We start from the raw sequence: 18,746 nt of genomic DNA, 5'->3' as shown, positions 1-18,746 counted from the left end.
AAAAACTACCAAAGCAAAGTAAAAATGTATGCCAGATCTGGGTTATCTAAGCTGAATTTAATCCAGGCCAACATTTCTCAATTGAGAGCAAGAAAGCCAGGCAGTAGAACAGAAACACAGGAAACAATCATTCCCTTCTTTGTGGACCAGAGCTGGTAAATGAACTTCCCTGAGGAAAAGATTAATGAACTTGGGGTCCCTGCATCTCCTCTCCCTCAGCTATCATCACAAACACATCCCTGGAAACACACAGTGGCCCAAGGTCCTCCTGAAATGTTAATGGGCAATGTTCCCAAACCAAAGAATGCTTTGCAAATGCATTATTCAGCATAAAGTAATAACATATTTTTCTATATATTTCAGTTGAAAATCTGAATATGATGTTCTGTGTATTAGCTGTCCCTAATCCAAATGGCCTTCTGATACTTGTCTTGAATGCTCCTGCTTGGTACCTACTTTTTGGTGAGGACGGAGGAACTTATAGGGAAATGTAAGAGGCTATTTTTCATGGGTAGGAAACCACTGCTGCTCCTCCCCCTCCTGAGTTGTAAAAATAAACAAAAACCAAAGCCTGACACACATAAAAACTAAACTCAGTATGTTCTAGACAAGCCAGTACTCACTGGTGAGCAGTAAGGGAGAGCTAAAAACAACCTATGCCCAAAATATCCTTGCCAAACACAATGAGTCAGAGCCTTTTAATGTCATTTTTGATAACATGACTGCTACCTCACCTGTGTCCTATAGGGCTAAGTCCAAATGGGCAGCTTTTACATCAGAAAAAAAAAGTCTGGCTGCAATTAAAGCATTTTATCCATTCACTTTTCTATAATTTATCTATGCGGTATATTTTAAAATGAGACATTTACTTAGGGAATGTATTGCAGTTTTCCGATACAGTGACATTCATTAGCTCCCAGCAGTAACCAAGACAAGCAGGGGATCGTCAGCCTTGTTTTATAAATGAGGAAACTGGTTCACAAAAAGAACAAGGGCACAGCGTGTGCTCAAATTCTGATGGCCAAGAAGCAGTTAAAGCGTGGCCTCAAACCTGGTTCCTTGTGGCTCAGTCTACTCCTCCAAGGCAGTACTAAAGTACTCTGGTCCAAGACAGGTCAGCTGTGGCCACAACAAATTCAGAATTTAATTTAATGAAGGAGAGAGATGTTTTGGCCAGAAAGTGCTAAGAGAGACCTTAGGCAACGATGAAATATTCAGAACAGTATTTCTAAGATTGTGCCCTTAATTTTAAATTTCTGCTTATATTACATCTTTTGGATAGCGTTTTTGGATTTATGTCTTTTGGATTTCTTTCAAATTTCAGCTTATGTTAAACAACATAACTTTACATTTTTTAAAGTTCCTTTGCCTCCAGAGAGGCCTAGACCTTTTCTTACAGACATGATGGTTTCCCTTCCTTTATTTTTTTTTAAATTTTTTAAAAAATGTTTATTTTTGACAGACAGAGAGAGACAGAGCATGAGCAGAGGAGGGGCAGAGAGAGAGGGAGACACAGAATCCGAAGCAGGCTCCAGGCTCCGAGGCATCAGCACAGAGCCCAACGTGGGGCCCGAACTCACCAGCCATGAGATCATGACCTGAGCTGAAGTCGGACGCTCAACCGACTGAGCCACCCAGGCACCCCAATTTTTTTTTCTTCTTGTTTTCTCCTCTTCCAACTAACTCCTCATAGGTAGTAGCAAAGCATGATCAAGAGATCACCCTGGGGCGCCTCAGTGGCCCTGAGTGAGTCATTTGAGCATCTGACTCTTGATTTTGCCTCAGGTCATGGTTCGCACCCTGTGTTGGGCTCTGTGTAGACAGTGGACGGTGCAGGGGATAATCTCTCTCCCTCTCTCTTTGCCCCTCCCCCACACTCACACCCTCTCCCTCTCTCCCTCAAAATAAACTTTAAAAGAAAAACGTATCACCCTATATCAAAAAGAATAATAGCATGAGAAAAAAAAAAAAAAAACAGAACACAAGGGATTATGTATGTTATGAACAAATTCCAGCCAAGGGCAGACAACTGCTGTTCCCATGCATGCACCTATACGTCACCCTCAAGGGCTGGACCTGTGCGGTTCTGCTTCTACCAGCTCTGCTGCATTGACACCTAAGGACACCTGTTTCCTGCTTAAAGGAAGACCTGGAGGAGCAAGAAAGGGAAGAGAAAATGAGGGGAAAGTCCTGTTTGCTCCACAGAAAGCAGATTCCTTTGGGGAAGTGGGGGACGGGTAAATATGGGAAATTTTTGTGGAAGCTTAAGATTTAACCTGATACTTGAATAAAAATTGAGACCAAAAAAACCCTTTAATTGTAAGTAACGTATTGCTTAAGGCTTACTGCTATAACCTGTACATATGATACAAATGAGGTAAATAAAAGCTTAATCCTCAACTCAGATGAGCACAGTGACTAAAAAACCCTCTCCAAAGTGACTTCATGAAATCTAAACTAGAATTCACCAGTGTCTCAGTGCATGGTATTTTTTATTTCTCCTTCTGATCATATTCTGTGTTTAAACTATACCTCAAACAAATCAGTTCAAATATTATGAAAATGCAAAGGCTACTAATACCCATAATTGATTTGCTTTTAGATTACTGAAACTTTTTAAAAATTCCAATTATAATAATAAAAGCAATTAAAATGGAAAAGCTGTCACCATTTCAAAAATAATTTAAAAATCAATTTTATTTCTATTTGTTGAAAAAAATTACAGACTCAAATATGAAAACATAGTTTATTTTCTCATTCAGGATTTGTAGTTTATTCTTACAAAATAGCAGACAAAATTTGGTTCTTTATATTAATACAGAATATTGCAATACATATCGAAATATATATATATAGCACTTAAGTTATAAACACATAGCAAAATCAGCATCACTTAAACAGCAACCATATATTTCACATCATTAGGATTTTTCAGAAGATAAACACTGTTTTCAGCTTGAATATGTCTATAGTCTTTGATGCTTTATGTTAACTAGTATTTACAAAAACTAGTCTAAAAACTACCATCACCTACAAAAGTGATGATCTTTAGGATACGATTTTGCTCTCATGCCATAATAAAGACTTAAAATCATAGAAAGCCAGAGGAAATCATGTCAGTGCAATTGCAGTAGGTGAAACTATTTGGTTGTGATTTAAGGATGTATATGCTTTTGAATCTTTAGTTGTTGGTTTCTTCATGATCCAACCACCTTTTAATCCAGGTTAGATTATCGTCCCTGATCATCTAACTGTGATAGAGGGAAGCTGCATAAGGACTTTCTTCATCTCTGAAAAAAAGTGAAAATTCAGCATAAATCAGTGTTTTAAAATGATATTCACATAACTAATACATATACTGTACTTATTATATAACTTAATATCCACTTGCCAAAGAAGTGCAGGAGTACATCAATATATAATATTTTGCATGTCTTGGATGAAATGTAAATACTCATTAGGGTAAATACTCATTAGATGCATTTTATTGGCATCTCAGTTACTGGAATAAAGGATGGTACTTGCTTTATATTTATATTTTCTATTACATTTAAACAAAATGTACTAAATTATAAAATTATTATATTCATATTTGTTTATAGTTTTTATATGCCACCTTTTTCTCCAAAGGGCTTGATGTGCCTACAACAAATACATATAATAAGATGAATTAGAAATAAAATATCAGGATTAAGGAAAGGAGAAGGATACAAATATATTAGCCATATGAAATACTGTACTAGTTGAACTGAAAATCAGTTTTAGTTGCAAGCTTCCTGGTAGCCAGGGCAAAAAAAAGCAAACACAGTAGCTTGTGCCATGTTTGGAATCATAAAGGAAGAAGAAAACCAATTCTATAGGAGAGAGAAAGATTTTCCCTAACAAAGAATAAAGAAAAAAGCTCACATGAAAGACACCTAGTAACAAATAATGGACAAGGTCTTTGACAAATTTATTGGGATCAGTAGTTCGCAAGTATTCCCTAGGGCATTGCTTCCTTTGAAGGGGTAAAGTAGATGTTTCTGCTTGGCTGCCATCCAGGACTGCTAGCTGGACAGTTATGCTACTAAAGCAAAGAAACAAACTTTAAAAAAAAAATTATTTTATTTATTTTTTTAGAGAGAAGGAGTTCAAGTGGGGGAGAGGGGTGCAGGAGGGGGGGAGACACAAAGACAGAGACAGAGACACACAGACAGATTGGTTCTTAAGCAGGCTCCACAATCAGGGTGGAGCCTGATGCGGGGCTCAAACTCACGACCCTAGGATCCTGACCTGAGCCAAAATCAAGAGTCAGACACTTAATCAACTGAGCCACCCCACCACCCCCAAACTTTTCATAACAAGTAACAGAGCTAAAAACAAGCACATTGCAATAGATAAAGCCCTATGCAGAATGCAATAGCTCTTTTTAGACCTCATATATTAAAAATGACTTTCTAGAATTTAAATACAGTTTTTAACACAAAAGAGAAAAAAGGAAACAGAAGCAGAGAGAAAACAAAACAAAACTCAGCAAAGCAAGGACATCGTAAGAGTAATTTATTCAGCTTCTGACATTTTACCAGCATATTTTTACCTGCTCTCTTCCTTTAGTTTCTTGGCTGCCTGTGTTGACAACTTAATCTGCAAGTCTAGTCTCTGCAGGAAATCTCTAGCTGACACTTCTTCAGGTTGTACAGGCTGAACATCAGATTCTTGAGGACTGGAAGGAGAGAGGTCTTCTCCAGCTGCTGCTGGCTCTTCTTCATGAGAAAAACTGCTATCAACAGTTTCATTTTCTGGAGAATCTATTGAGTTAAGTCCATTAAACAACAAAGGCTTCTCTGATATAACTGGGATGTTCAAAGTTTTCTTCAGAAATATACAATCATTCGTAAACAGTTTATTTGCCCTTTTAATCTGCTCCATCTAAAATATGAAAAAGGAAACAGAGTTTTATGTAAATAAATCCATTAGTAGGGTTTATTATACAAGCACCTAAAAATATCTGGGCTCGTTGTGCAATGCTTTCTCTGGATTTGAGATTCTTTTTTTTTTTTTTAATGTTTTATTTATTTTTGAGAGAGAGCATGCGCGTGCAAGTGGGGGAGGGGCAGAGAGAGAGAGAGAGGGATAGAGGATCTGAAGCCAACAGTGAGATCATGACCTGAGCTCAAGTCAGACACCCAACCAACTGAGCCACCCAGGTGCCCCTGGATTTGAGACTGTTAATTTGGGTTTAGTTATTACCCCAGGTACCCCTAGTTACTTCAAGAGATGTCAGGAAATTGTTTCTCAACTTTAAAAAAGGAAAGCCTAATAGTACTGTTCTTTTACTTACAGGGTGCTTCCTATGTCTCTGGAATTGTGTTTGGTAAATATAATGGATACAGGAGCTGGTACAGGGATAAATACAATGAGAATTTGCAAGAATGGTGCAGACTGGGGTTGCAGTTGTTAAGAAAGGCCTCAAGGAGAAGGTGGAGTTCTGATTTTGATTCTTTTGACTTTAGATGGGCCTTGAAGAATGGGCAGAAGCAGTAGAGGTAAGGAAAGGAGGTGGAGGAGGTGGGCAGCACTTTACATACAGTATCTCGTATTTCCTACCCCGGAGAAGGTATTTAAAGATTCAGTTTACAAATAAACAAAACTCATAGAGATTATGTATCATGGAACCATCGTAAACTGGCAGATGAAGAAGCTGGCATTTAATACAGTTTCTAGAACCTCAAACTCTTTCACACCTGCGGAAGCTTCGTGCAGACCACAGAGTTGGGAGCTGGGGGCGAAAGGGAGAACAGAATTTACACGGGTTGGGTAGTAATCGAGATACTATCTATCATCTCCTTTTTGCAAAAGAAGAAAAGGACACTCCAGAGAGATAAGTGGGGTGCTTCAGTCCACAATGCTGTGAGCGCAGGCAGGGCTGCACGTCTGTGGGCTCCCAGCGAGCGGGAGAAATGCGTGCACTTGGCGTTCACCACACGGCATTAACAGCGTCCGGGGATGCCAGGCTCCTCCGCGCCCCGCGCCATCGAATTTTCACCTCAGCTCCTTCTTGGGAGGCACAGAACCGAGACAGTTTGGTAAGATAACGAAGCACACAGGCTTAGGAATCTGACAGACCTGGTTTCAAATCCCAGCTCCTCCAACACCAAAGGTCTCAACACAAGCTTAGCTTGTTACTTCTTTCATTCAGCCTGTTTCCTGGTGTGTAAAATAGGTACCCTCTAGCCTTCACAGGGTTGTCGGGAAGATTAAATGAGAGATTGTATACATGCCTGTTTAGAGGAGACAGATAGGTAGGTAAGTAGATAAACAGACAGACAGGATATATAAGAGAGAAAGAAAATATTTAGCAGCAGATGATACTACTCTCTTTTCCAATGAAGATATTGAGATGACTGATTTGACCAAGTGCCTACAGTTCTTTAAATGTATGAGCTGGAATTTCTGTCTGACTCTGAAGTCAAGATAAAAGTGCGTGACTAATGGGACCAAATTACGGGATCTTTTAATGCCAAATTGATTGTGAGTGAAAAAATTAGATTTCTATATCAAAGAGCCTGAAAAAACAATAGTCGACTAGTAAATGGACCCCCTATCTCCTGATTTCTTACTATAAGCTGAATCTACACAAATAGTACAGTGAAAGCTTTTTTTTCTTTTAAAGGTACTACATTAAAGCATCTTTTGCGTAGAGTGGGTTGGTCTTTTGTGTTCTAGTTTCTTGGTAAAGGAGAGAAGGTGAGAGTGGGAAAGAGAGGCATGAATAGGCAGAGGCATTTAGGAGACAAAATTAAAGTCTAAAAATCCTAAGTATCTCTGGTCTAGTTTAGGCTTCAATGTGAGTGATTTAAAATAATTCTAATACCTTATCCATAACAGGTTCAGGTATATCAACTCTGCCTTTAATATCCCCTTGGGTTTTTTTCCTATTTATCAGCTAGCATCCACATCCTCCATCCTAGTATGTGGGCTTCCATTGGCACAGAACAACTGCCCCCTTCCCCACTCCAGGGTGAGCATAGGACTCATTCTTGCCCTTTGCAGTGTCACAGTGTCCTCGCTTTCATGATAGGTCACAGTCCCATCTTGGAATGATTCAGAGATGCAAGGACACTTTTGCTGGGTCTGGGAGGGGAAAGGTCCTCCATTTTCTCTACCAGAAAGAGCAGCAATCTGTCCACTTCATGGAACCCGACAACAAGGCCACCTTGGAGGAAAGCAATCAGACCTCTGAATCAAAGCCTAAGGCCAGAATACCCTAGGGCCTTTGCGTTCTTGAGCTAATAAATGCCATTGTTTGTTTGTTTGTTGTTGTTTTGCCTAAGCCAATTTGAGTTAGGTTTTCTGTCTCTTGTAAATGAAAGAGCCTTCACTGATACAGTGCTCTTTGAAATGCTTATTGGCAGGGGTCTACCATTTTCTGAGAATAATGAAGGAGGACAGAAATTGACAGGAACACCAGGTCTCATTGCTGAGTCAGAACTGAGAACACCAAGCATAAACTGTGAGTTCCTTAAGGACAAGCACTTTTATTTCTATAGCTTCCTTGAGGCTAACAAAGATCTTGTACACACTAAGTGCTTAGGGTGGAAGGATAGATAGATAGATGAATTAATTAAAACAGGTTAGAGAAACAGGCATAAAAGATTAACTCCAGGAGGTAACCAGAAAGGGACAGTAAGTCATCTGTTGTGTTACTCTCCCTTTAAATACACCCTCACCATCCAATCCATCCCCAACTCTTCTTGAGCCTGTTCCGAACTCCAAGAGGCTGACCTCTTAAGAACTGCAATACCTAAGCCATGTCGTTGGCATTCCAGTGGGAGTTCCAATGGAAGGCACCAGCAGAAAAACAGCACCATGAATGACTCCAGTAGCTGCATTCCTCTATGGCAGAGTTCCTGCCAGGTAACCCCTCCCTCATCCCAGGCTCCAGCTCTCCCCGTGTGGGGTACACCACTTCTTCCCTGGCCCTTTAAGCCTAGGGGTAATATCTTCCTGCTGTTGCTAGTCTCAGGTTGCTTCACCATCCCTTCTTGGTTCCCTCAACCCTGCTCCCATTCTATAAATGTCCCTTGACTAGGGGCGCCTGGGTGGCTCAGTCAGTTAAGTGTCTGACCGGCTTAGGTCATGATCTCATGGTCTGTGAGTTCGAGCCCCGCATCAGGCTCTGTGCTGACAGCTCGGAGCCTGGAGCCTGCTTCAGATTCTGTGTCTCCCTCTCTCTCTCACCCTCCCCCACTCACTCTCTCTCTCTGTCTCAAAAATAAATAAACATTAAAAAAAATTTTTTTAAATAATAAAAATAAATGTCCCTTGACTAAATTCTCTTTGGCCACACCCCCTGAGCCCACTGTTTCTTGCCAGAACCCTGACCCATACATCTATCATTCAAAGCTAGACAGGCCATCACAGCCAGGCAAAGGGCCAGTGACAGGAATACAAGACAAGGTGACTGAATCAACAGCTGGGTACGGTTAAGGAGCACAGGGAGTAACAGGGTTGTCTAGGTTCTTGTGCATCATCCCACTGATTCACCCATAGAATTGCCTCTTGAATTAGTCTATAAGCTTCTGGAAGTTGGAGACTATACTATCTCCATCTCAGTATCATCAGCAAGCATTTCAGGTATACATTCACTCTATGGTCTAGACTCTGAGATGATACACAGGATGCCAGCATCAAGGACACCAGAGATATCCAGACACAGCATCAAGGTGGGGAACAATCTAAGAACCAGCAGATTTGAGTCTGAAGGTGAAAACAGGTCAATGAGTTTAATACAGGTAGTCGTTGGAAACATGGGCTCTGGGGCCATACTTTCTGGGTTCAAACCCTGGCTTTGCCACTTTCTAATCATTAACGGTTCTGTTTTCTTTTCTGTAAAGTAGGGATAATAATAGTACCTTCCATGCAATATGACCATTATGAGGATTACATGAATCAACTCAGGTATTTAGAACAATGCATAGCCCCCAGGAAGCCCTCAAAAATAATGATAATAGTTGCTATCATATTATTAAATGTGGTTAAAAAGGAGAAAGTAACAGGCAAGGGCAGATCCTAACATGTATTCAGCAGATGAGAAGGAAGGAGGTAGGAATTTCTCACAAAAAATATTTCTCCTACAAAGTAAGAATATATAAAAAAATTTCATACAGACATGCCTGGATAATTAACATTATATGTTGTCAGTGCCCTGAGGTATGTAAGCTTTATGTTTTTTTGCCCGAAGGTGATAAATTTGATCTTAACTTGTTCTCCTCTACAAGTAGTGGCTTGAACCAACTGCACAGGCTGCAAACTCTGTACCTGTAGTAAAGTTAAGGAATTAACCAGCCATGCAAAAAGCTAGGAGGGGGGGGGGGAGAGCATTCTGGGGAGAAAAAGCAGCTGCAATGCCCCAGCACAGTAAAAATGTAGTGTGGCTGAAGTGTAGGGAGTAATGAGCAAAACTCCAGGCTACATAGGACCCTGCATGCCAAGGGATAAAATTTAGGTGTTACTTTAAATGTGATGAGAAGCCACTGGAGGGTGAAGAAAGGGACTGACACAATCTGATTACAGTTAAAGGGCACTCAGGCAGCTTTGTGGAAAATGGACTGGCAGTAAAGAGGCATCAGTGGAAACAGGAAGCCTAGTCACGGAGGAAATCACAACAGCACAGACAAGAGACTAGGGATAATCCCAAACAGTGAAATGATGTTTTAGGAAAGTTTTATACTTTTATCTGAACATAGCTGGGTCTAATGTTCTGGGAATGTCACCTCACATAAAGCTAAGAAAAGTCATGATCCAACCCAAGGAAGAGCTGGAAAACTCTAGAGTTTTCCCAACCTGGCTCTGTTCAACATTTCCTAACACCCAATTTTTACTTTATTTATTTATTTTTCCAAGCACAGAGCAGCTCAGATGCTATTAGGTGAAAAGTTTGAAATTCCTCTGAACTTTTGTCTCCTAGGTTTAGAACTAGAAACCTTGTGTTGAAAGATCTTGTCAAAAGTTTAAGACTTTCAATATAAGGAAGAAGTCGCTATAAGAGTTTTCCATGGGGCGCCTGGGTGGCGCAGTCGGTTAAGCGTCAGACTTCAGCCAGGTCACGATCTCACGGTCCGTGGGTTCGAGCCCCGCGTCAGGCTCTGGGCTGATGGATCAGAGCCTGGAGCCTGTTTCCGATTCTGTGTTTCCCTCTGTCTCTGCCCCTCCCCCATTCATGCTCTGTCTCTCTCTGTCCCAAAATAAATAAAAAACGTTGAAAAAAAAAAAAAGGTTTTCCATGAATGAATGGGCTCCCTGGAGAAATAAAGAGGAGCTTCTATTAAATCTCATCCAGGGCACACACACTTGTCAGGAATGTTACAGAAATAAACACTGAAGCTCTGGAATATTCTAATCCTGGTAGTCCATGATTACCAGAGATAAATGATTATGTTAACGGTAAACGGTCCAGTGTATTCAAATTCTAGTATGCTTAACTGCAACTGTAATAAAAAGCCATCAAGGTTTGCTGTTAAAAACATATATAGAATAATGATAGCTGCCTCAAATTTTGGATATCACAAGGATTTGAATTGTCATAATCTTTGAAAATTGCAGTTTTCTGGCACTATCACAATGCAGATCTGGGTTGTGTTAGGAACACATAAAGCAAAGGACAGTAAATTAGGACTCTTAGAAGATATTATGATCCCTTTTCTCGACCCTCCCCAATATACAATATTTCCTCCACTCTACTGCTAGAGTTATCCTTCTTTTTTTTTTTTTTATGTTTATTTATTTTTGAGACAATGCGAGAGACAGAGTGCAAGCAGCAGAGGGGTAGACAGAAGGAGACACAGAATCTGAAGTGGGCTCCAGGCTCTGAGCTGTCAGCCCAGAGCCCGATGTGGGCCTCGAACTCACGAACCGTGAGATCATGACCTGAGCCAAAGTCGGAAGCTTACCCGACTGTGCCACTCAGGCACCCCTAGAGTTATCCTTCTAAAACAAGATTGGATCATACCAGGACTTGGGTGGATGGTGGATAAGGAATTACCTTTGGGGAAGCCATGCTGCCTTCAATATAGAACCCAACTCCTTTGGCTTTAAAAGGAAAAAAAAATTATTCAATTTATTTAAAAAACTTTTTAATGTTTATTTGCTTTTGAGAGCGAAAGACAGAGAGTGAGCATGAGAGGGGGAGGGACAGAGAGTGAGGGAGACACAGAACCTGAAGCAGACTCCAGGCTCCACACTGTCAGCACAGACCCCGATGTGGGGCTTGAACTCATGAACTGTGAGCACTGAAGTTGACGCTCAACCGACTGAGCCACCCAGGCGCCCCTCAATTTATTTAAACTAAAAAAAAAGTTCACCTATTTCTCCCACCCCTCTGTTCTCCACATTTCTTAAAACCCAATTAATGCTGAGAATAAAAAGTGTGACCTGTTCAGAGTGACAAAGAACTACCCTGTGTTTTTTGTGGGCAGATGAGTCAGGGATGGGGATAGCAATCAAACACTTTCATTTCAAAATTCTCTCCCATGCTCAGGGTGGAACAGCATGACTCAATGAAATTGGTCACTAAGAAACAGATTACAGAAGAATTAAGTACGAGGTAACAAGGTGGCCACAAGATGACAACTATGGTGACATTAGGTAGAACAAGTGCCATCGATAATTTAAAAACTTCTTTAAAATGATCGCCCTGGGGCACCTGGGTAGCTCAGTCGGTTAAGCATAGGCCTTTAGCTCAGGTCATGATCCCACAGTTCATGAATTTGAGCTCCACATGGGGCTCAGTGCTGACAGCTCAGAGCCTGGAGCCTGCTTTAGATTCTATGTCTCCCTCTCCCTCGGCACCCCTCCCACTCATGTTCTGTCTCTCTCTCAAAAAAAATAAACATTTAAAAAATAATAATAATAATAATAATAATAATAATAATAATAAATAAAATAAAATGATTCCCCTGTAGGGGTGCCTAGGTGGCTCAGTCAGTTAAGCGCCTGACTTTGGCTCAGGTCATGATCTCGTTGTTCGTTTCTGTTTCTTCCTCTCCACTCCTTAAAAAAGACAAAGCCTTCCAAAAACATTTCAGGATACATTCAGAACTAACATTTTTATGGCACTCTGTGGCTTAGAATATATGCATACATACATACAACTTTCATTTGATTATTATTATTTTACAGAAAAGACTTAATTAAAGGACTCTCTCCAGATCATTTTCTAGTAAGTGCTAGATTCACCCATCAGCCCACTGTCTCACACTCTTAAGTTCTAGGTGCTGGGGGCAATCAGACTCCTCCAGTGCCATGTGCTAATTAGGGGGAATAGGATTTACTTCCTTTCCACGCTATTTCAGAAGAACATAGGAGGCACCATTTATATGAATTCCCCAGAAAAGGCCAATCTATAGATTAGAAAATATATTCGTGGTTGCCTGGGGCTAGAGAAGGAAACAGGAAGCAACGGGGATCTTTTCAGGGTGATCGCACGGTTCTAAAATTGGATTGTGGTGATGGTTGCACAACTCTGTAAATTCACTGAAAGTCCTTGAATACACTTAAAATGGGTTTATTTTGTGGTATGTAAATTATACCTCAATAAAGCTGTTTTTTAAAAAAGAATACATGAGAATCTATTAAACCTCCAACACTTCTGGTAGGGGAAGTGTTAAGAAGTGACTGGAGTTTAGCAGTTCACTGGAAGAAAGTGAGAAGACCCTGGGAATACAACTGGACAGGAAGTGATTGAGGGCACTGAAGACAATGTGGCCTCTGGAGAGGGGAGCAGACAGGCGAGCTGCCAGGGGGAAAGCAAAGAGACAAAGAAAAAGTTTATGCAAATAATAAGCCCCCTCCCTGTCTCCTGCCCACTTTTAGTCTGTATACTGTTTTCTAGATGTTTTTCCAGGGTTTCCAAACAAAAAGCTCACAGTGGCTGGCTAGCATCAGTGAGTTTCCTCTAGATGCTTGCATCCGAGAGGAGCTAACAAGGCCACAAATGCCATAGCTAAATCTAGAACACGGGGTGAGGGAAAGGGCCTTAATGTCTCAGGAGAGATAAGCACAGCCAGGGAAATTCCAGCCCAAGCAAATTCACGTCTGAGATCTGAACTGCCCTTAATAGTTTCTCAACCCAGCCCAAGTAGTTTCAGTCTCCCAGACCACTTCCTCAAATGCGTTAGTAGAGATGCTCAAATATAACCCTATGTTTAATTTGATGTAAAAACCCCCTGCTGGTGGAAGGGGAGAAAACCAGCACCATCCCAGTAGCAGCAACCTTTCCGTAGGCTGGATAGCGAGCCTCAAACCACACTTTGTAAAATTAGTCACTCAACCCCTACCCTGGCCTCCACCTTTCAGGGTCTGCTCTAGGGCCTACTGATTTCACAGTGGTCAGGCCTGTGGGTCAGGTCCATACATATATGGAGGACCTGCCATGTGCCGGCCTCAGGCTAACACAGAATGTCCAGAGATGAGTTGGACAAGCAACCTGGCTTCTCAAGTAGCTATAGGCTAGTGGAAAGCAGTAGTGGAAAAAGTCACCATGAATAAAAAGAGGAGTGCATGTATCATCTTGTAGGCCCAGCATGAGGCAAAAGGACTCAAACAAGCAAGGCTCAATAAAAACAGGTTAAAAAAGGGGCGCCTGGGTGGCTTGGTTGGTTAAGCGTCCGACTTCAGCTCAGGTCATGATCTCACGGTCCATGAGTTCGAGCCCCGCGTCGGGCTCTGTGCTGACAGCTCAGAGCCTGGAGCCTGTTTCAGATTCTGTGTCTCCCTCTCTCTCTGCCCCTCCCCTGTTCATTCTCTGTCTCTGTCTCAAAAATAAATAAATGTTAAAAAAAAATTAAAAAAAAAAAAACAAAAAAAACAGGTTAAAAAAAAAAAAGTTGGGGGCTCCTGGGTGGCTCAGTTGGTAAGGCGACTCTTGATTTCAGCTCAGGTCATGATCTCACTGTTTGTTTGTGGGATCCAACCCTGCATCAGACTCTGTGCTGATGGCGTGGGGCCTGCTTGGTATTCTGTCTCCCTCTCTCTCTGCCCTCTCCCCTGCTCTCTCTCCCTCTCAAATAAACATTAAAAAAACAGCTAAAAAATAATAAATGCCATTGTTAATAATAATGACTTTAAAAGGAATGGTGGGAAGGGTCCTTAAGATATTTTCTAAGGCCATGGCAGAAGAACTGGGGTCCCTCAGGCTTCAGACGTGGCCAGATTCTTGAACATCCACATTCTTCTTTCCTATAGAGAAGCCTCCTGCATCCCTGGGCCCATCTGTAGGGCAGAGATACTCAAATAAAACAGTAAACAAGTAAGCAGAAAATATACGGCATATCAACAAATCATCTAGAACCCAACTACTTCCCACCACCTCCTTCTCTGCTGCTCTGGTCCAAGCTGCCATCCTCTCACCTGCATTTATTACAAAGCCTTCAACTGATCTGGTTTCCATGCCTTGGCACTTGCCCACTACAGCCTGTTCTCAAAGCAGCATCCAGAGTGATCCTTCTAGTGCCTAAGTCAGATCATGTCATTCTTCTACTTGAACTTCTCCAATGCTTCCCAACTCACTCAGAGAAAGAGCCAAAGTTCTTACAGTGGACTTCAAGGTCCAAATACATGCCATTGCATTGTAAGCACCAGGTACACTACTCCTGGAACTTGCCAATTATACTTCCACCTCAGGGCCTTTGCACCACTGGCTGTTGCTGCTGCCTGGAATGTTCTTCACAGATATCTGCACCCCCCCCCCCCCCACACACACAACTTGCCTCCTTCTCAGTGAGTTCTTTGTGGCTATCCCATTTTAAATAATTATAGCCACCCCCACTAGCCTTCATTATCTCCTTTCCCTGCTTAATTTTCCTTCATAATGTTTATCAATACCTGGCATAAAACATATTTCGTTTGCTTACTTGTCTCTACTGACTAAGATATAAGCTCCATGAGGGTATGGATTTCTATTTATTCGCTAATGTATCACCAAAAAGATAGAAGCTGGAAAAAAAGACAAAAAGGAAAAGGAGATGAACAATAAATACTGTTGGGAAAACAAGGCAGGGAAGGAGAAAGCAGGTGTGAAGGAGGGCTGTAATTTGACAGAAAGCAGTCAGGAAGGCTTCAGGGAGGAGACGTAAGCAGTGAGGGAGCAAGTCGCACTGCCAAGGTCAGCTGCATAATTTGCAGGGCCCAGTGAAAAGTGAAAACGTGGGGCCCTTGTTCACAGAGTACTAAAAACTTCAAGATGGCAATAGTAAAGCATTACACCAAATGCGAGGCTCTTCTAAGCATGGGGCTCCGTGTGATTACCCAGGTCATACACCCATGAAGCAAACCTTCCATGCAGTGATCAGGGACAGAGTGTTCCACACAGGTGAAACAGCAAGTGCAAAGACCCCAGGAAGGACAGTGCTTTGGGAACAGGCCAACATGCCATGCTTGTAAAACATGAAGATTTTTGTGCTCCTTCTCTGCGTATTCTGATCCAGTAGGCTCAAGGTCAGTTAGGATTCTTTATTTTTAGTTTGCCCCAGGGCATTCCCTTACCCAGGCAAGTTTGAGGAACATATTTATTCCCATATCTTGGGATGTACCCTGCTGCCAGCCATCAAGCATCACTTAAGAAAACCAGTTTCTGTTTTGTTCCCCTGAAAACCAAGGGTTGACAAACATCTCCATCTTCACCCCTTGTCAGAGTCACTGTTCTGGTAACACGCTGGTACCTAAAATACTACTGGCTGTTACCAGTCTCTCCCTCTGAGGGACTGAAGTCCTGCCTGGTTCCCAGCTGGGTGGCTGGAGAGCTGTCATCAGCAGACAGGCTTCCCTGAGAGTTCCTGCTCCTCTCAGTAACACAGCAGAACCATGCCTGGCTATTGCCAGGCAGGGGATATTAAAGTCGAATGTTTGCCTGGACTGACTCTTAATTTCCAGGTGATTGCCCTGGGTCTCTAAATCTCCAACACATCATCACCTATTCCTTTAAACAATCATTTAAATTATTTATAACCTTGGTAGTCAATATTTGAAACTTAACTCATTCAACTTCTTTCTGTTCAGTCACGGAAAGAAAAAAAACCTTTCTGCCTTTTTAGCTTCCACCTAAAATCTCAACTTAAAATGAGTAAATCCAACTAATATCTGTACATGTGAATTAAAGGAATAACATCACTTCACTGTTACAGTAAGAATTATCACTTTCACTGGTTCTACACAACCAGTGGAAGAGTCTCTAAAAATTTCATCAACTATACTTCAGGGCCCAAAGGAAATGATACACATGTAATAAACCAGTGGTCCTCAATGAAGAGTGAGTTTCTTGCCGGGGAATATTTGGCAATGTCTGGATGGAGGCTGGGGGTCTTACTGGCATCTAATAGGCAGAGCTCAGAGATGCTGTTAAACATCCTACAATGCACGGCACAACCTACACAAAGAATTATAGGGTCCATAATATCAATAGTGTTGCAGTTGAGAGAGACTCTTTGAGGGTATAGATCACAGTTCCCAACTCATTATACTTAACATCTTAAAACCAAGGCTTCATGAAAGTAGTGAAGAATCTGGTTTATACTTTACCAGAAAGGGGCGATAAGGTTATGAATAATAGGATCTATATTAAGCAAAAGCATAGATTAGAAAGCATTTGATGAAAAGTAGAGAACTGCAGTCAGCTGTTTCAGAGCTGTAAGTAACGCAAGTGCAGCTGTGTACTAATTCAAATTGCTCTCAGTGAATAAACACACTTAATATCCTTACCTTTCATCCATCTTCCCATCTGTAAACAGGTTAATTATACCTACCTCCAAGGCTCTTTAGGGAAATCAAACTGAATAAGAACAAGATGGAACAGGACAAATGGAATATCTGGCACACAGCAGGCATTCAGCAGAAGGTAGTTGCTGATACTCCCCAACTCTGCTCTTCTCTGGCTCTGACCCAAACCAGGCTTTATTGATATACATAAGAATTGTAGTTCTGTGTTCACATTTGCAAACTCCCAGGAGGACGGAAAGGGCCTACCATAGCATAATAATATCAGTATATGCCTGCACAGGAAGATTCCTGGTCTCAAAATGATCTGCTAGGTAAACATATAGTTCCAACTTGAATGTGCAAAATAAATTACTCAGTCTCTGTCATTCTGTGAAGGGCCAGGAAGAGTTTCTCTTTAAGAGAAAGATACAGAGAAGATCGCCTTTCTTCCCATTGCTGTCTTAGGTGTTTCAGGAAAGAACATTGAAAACTGATACAGAACTCAGATGTAAAAAGGCCATCACATAGCTCAGAGTTAATTATAAGTAATTTTAATGAGACAATATGTTCCCTCAGGTTTCCATGTTATTCCCAGAAGTGTAATGCAATACGCCCAGGACACACACACTTATAAATTTATAATAAACACAGCTCTTCAGCTCACCTAGACCCCAGTTCTGGGCTGCTGCTTAGCGACAGGTGTCACATTCACAGTTGCCAGTGAGCCCAGGGGTGTAATTTCACTTCTAAATAAAGCAGCATAATCGATAGAACCAGAACCATCCGGCGGAGACAATCGTACCATCCCTGACTCATCACAGCGCTTGTTTACAGAGAAAACAAAATTCCCTGCCCCGAGTCAACACCTCAGTTCAGCTTTGAGTACTGTGATCTGGCCTGAAAATCGGGTGAACTTAGCTCCCAGGTCCTCTTTGGCCTTCCTCACTGATCTGGGCGGTGTCTGGGCAGGACACCGGGAACTCGATGCACCTACCTGGGGAGGGAGCCTCGGAGGCCTGCCCTTCTGGGTACAGAACCACCTTTGGAGACCACTGCCGCGGTTCTCGGCGCGCGCTGGGAGAGAGCCTGGGAACAGATGGCTGCCTGCCCGACCCCCAGTACTCCGCGTCCCGCCACGAACCCCCGCCCGTGCCACCAGCCCCAGCCGCCGCGGCGCGCCCTGCTCACCGTGACTCCGTATTTGAGCGCGATGCCCTGTAGCGTGTCGCCGGCGCGGACCCGGTGCTCCACATGGCGCTCGATGACGCCGGCGCCCAGCGGCGCCCGCACGCTGGCAGTGCTGCCGTACGAGCGGGTCTTGGTGCGGGCCAGGCTCAGCGACAGCTCGGCCTCCTCGGATTCCGAGCCCGAGCGCGAGCGCGCGGGCGGCGAGGGAGCCGAGGGCCGGGGGGCTCGGGGGCCGCCTTCCCGCAGGGACAGCGCGGGCGAGGAATCCGCCATGGGTCCTGCGGAGGCCGCCAGGTCGCGAAGCTCGCCAAGGGGGCGGCGCCTTCGCCGCCGCCGCCTCTTCCTCGGCCTCACAGGGGCTGCGGCAGGCCGTTCCGCGGGGGCGGCGGGCTGGAGGCCGCGGCGGGGAGCTGCGGTCCGGGCATGGCGGGCGCCCCCTCCTGCGCGTCCCACCTTCCCCGGGCGCACCTGCAAGCGGAAGAGCGAGACGAGCTCCCGCAGCTGCCCGGCAGACCGCCGCGGCTCCACCCTGCTTGCCGGTGCCGGGCAGGCCCTGCGGTGCCGGGAAGCGAGGCGCACTGAAGCCCGCGGCCGCGGGGACCGAGAGGGGCCCACCCTCAGGAGTCCTCGGCCCCGGGGGCGACCCTGCGCCGAGCCCACAGAGCCTAGCGAGAGCCCTGTCCCGACCACTACAAAACACCAAAGCTTTGCTCTGCTTCCTGTATTGATTCCCCAGCACGCCAGCTTTCTCAGACCTCCAAGCTGAAGGGTACTTCCCTCCCCTCACCCGACCACCCTGATGACCTCAAAGTCCACGTCACAGAAAA

At 43.3% G+C, this 18,746-nt stretch overlaps 1 protein-coding gene across 4 annotated transcripts; it reads right to left on the bottom strand.

The window, feature by feature from the left end:
• Positions 1 to 2,732: 2,732 nt before the first annotated feature.
• LYSMD2 (LysM domain containing 2) lies at positions 2,733 to 18,703 on the bottom strand. Of its 4 annotated transcripts, none has more exons than XM_023255363.2 (3): positions 17,920 to 18,703; positions 4,577 to 4,908; positions 2,733 to 3,290 (listed from the first exon to the last, which is right to left on the bottom strand). In XM_023255363.2, the coding sequence occupies exons 1-3, from the start codon at positions 18,190 to 18,192 to the stop codon at positions 3,248 to 3,250; spliced, it is 648 nt and encodes a 215-aa protein (XP_023111131.1). In that variant the 5' UTR covers positions 18,193 to 18,703; the 3' UTR covers positions 2,733 to 3,247. The 4 variants fall into 4 exon arrangements, with proteins under 4 accessions (XP_023111131.1, XP_011281166.1, XP_044915239.1 ...); XM_011282864.4 differs by lacking the exon at positions 17,920 to 18,703 and adding an exon at positions 17,726 to 17,864; XM_045059304.1 differs by lacking the exon at positions 17,920 to 18,703 and adding an exon at positions 17,396 to 17,664.
• Between the last annotated feature and the right edge of the window lie 43 nt (positions 18,704 to 18,746).

Source organism: Felis catus, chromosome B3 (genome assembly GCF_018350175.1).
Source record: "Felis catus isolate Fca126 chromosome B3, F.catus_Fca126_mat1.0, whole genome shotgun sequence".
NCBI classification, from domain to species: domain Eukaryota; kingdom Metazoa; phylum Chordata; class Mammalia; order Carnivora; family Felidae; genus Felis; species Felis catus.
The sequence above is the reverse complement of the archived record's forward strand: the minus strand, read 5'-3'. Positions and strand labels throughout refer to the sequence as shown.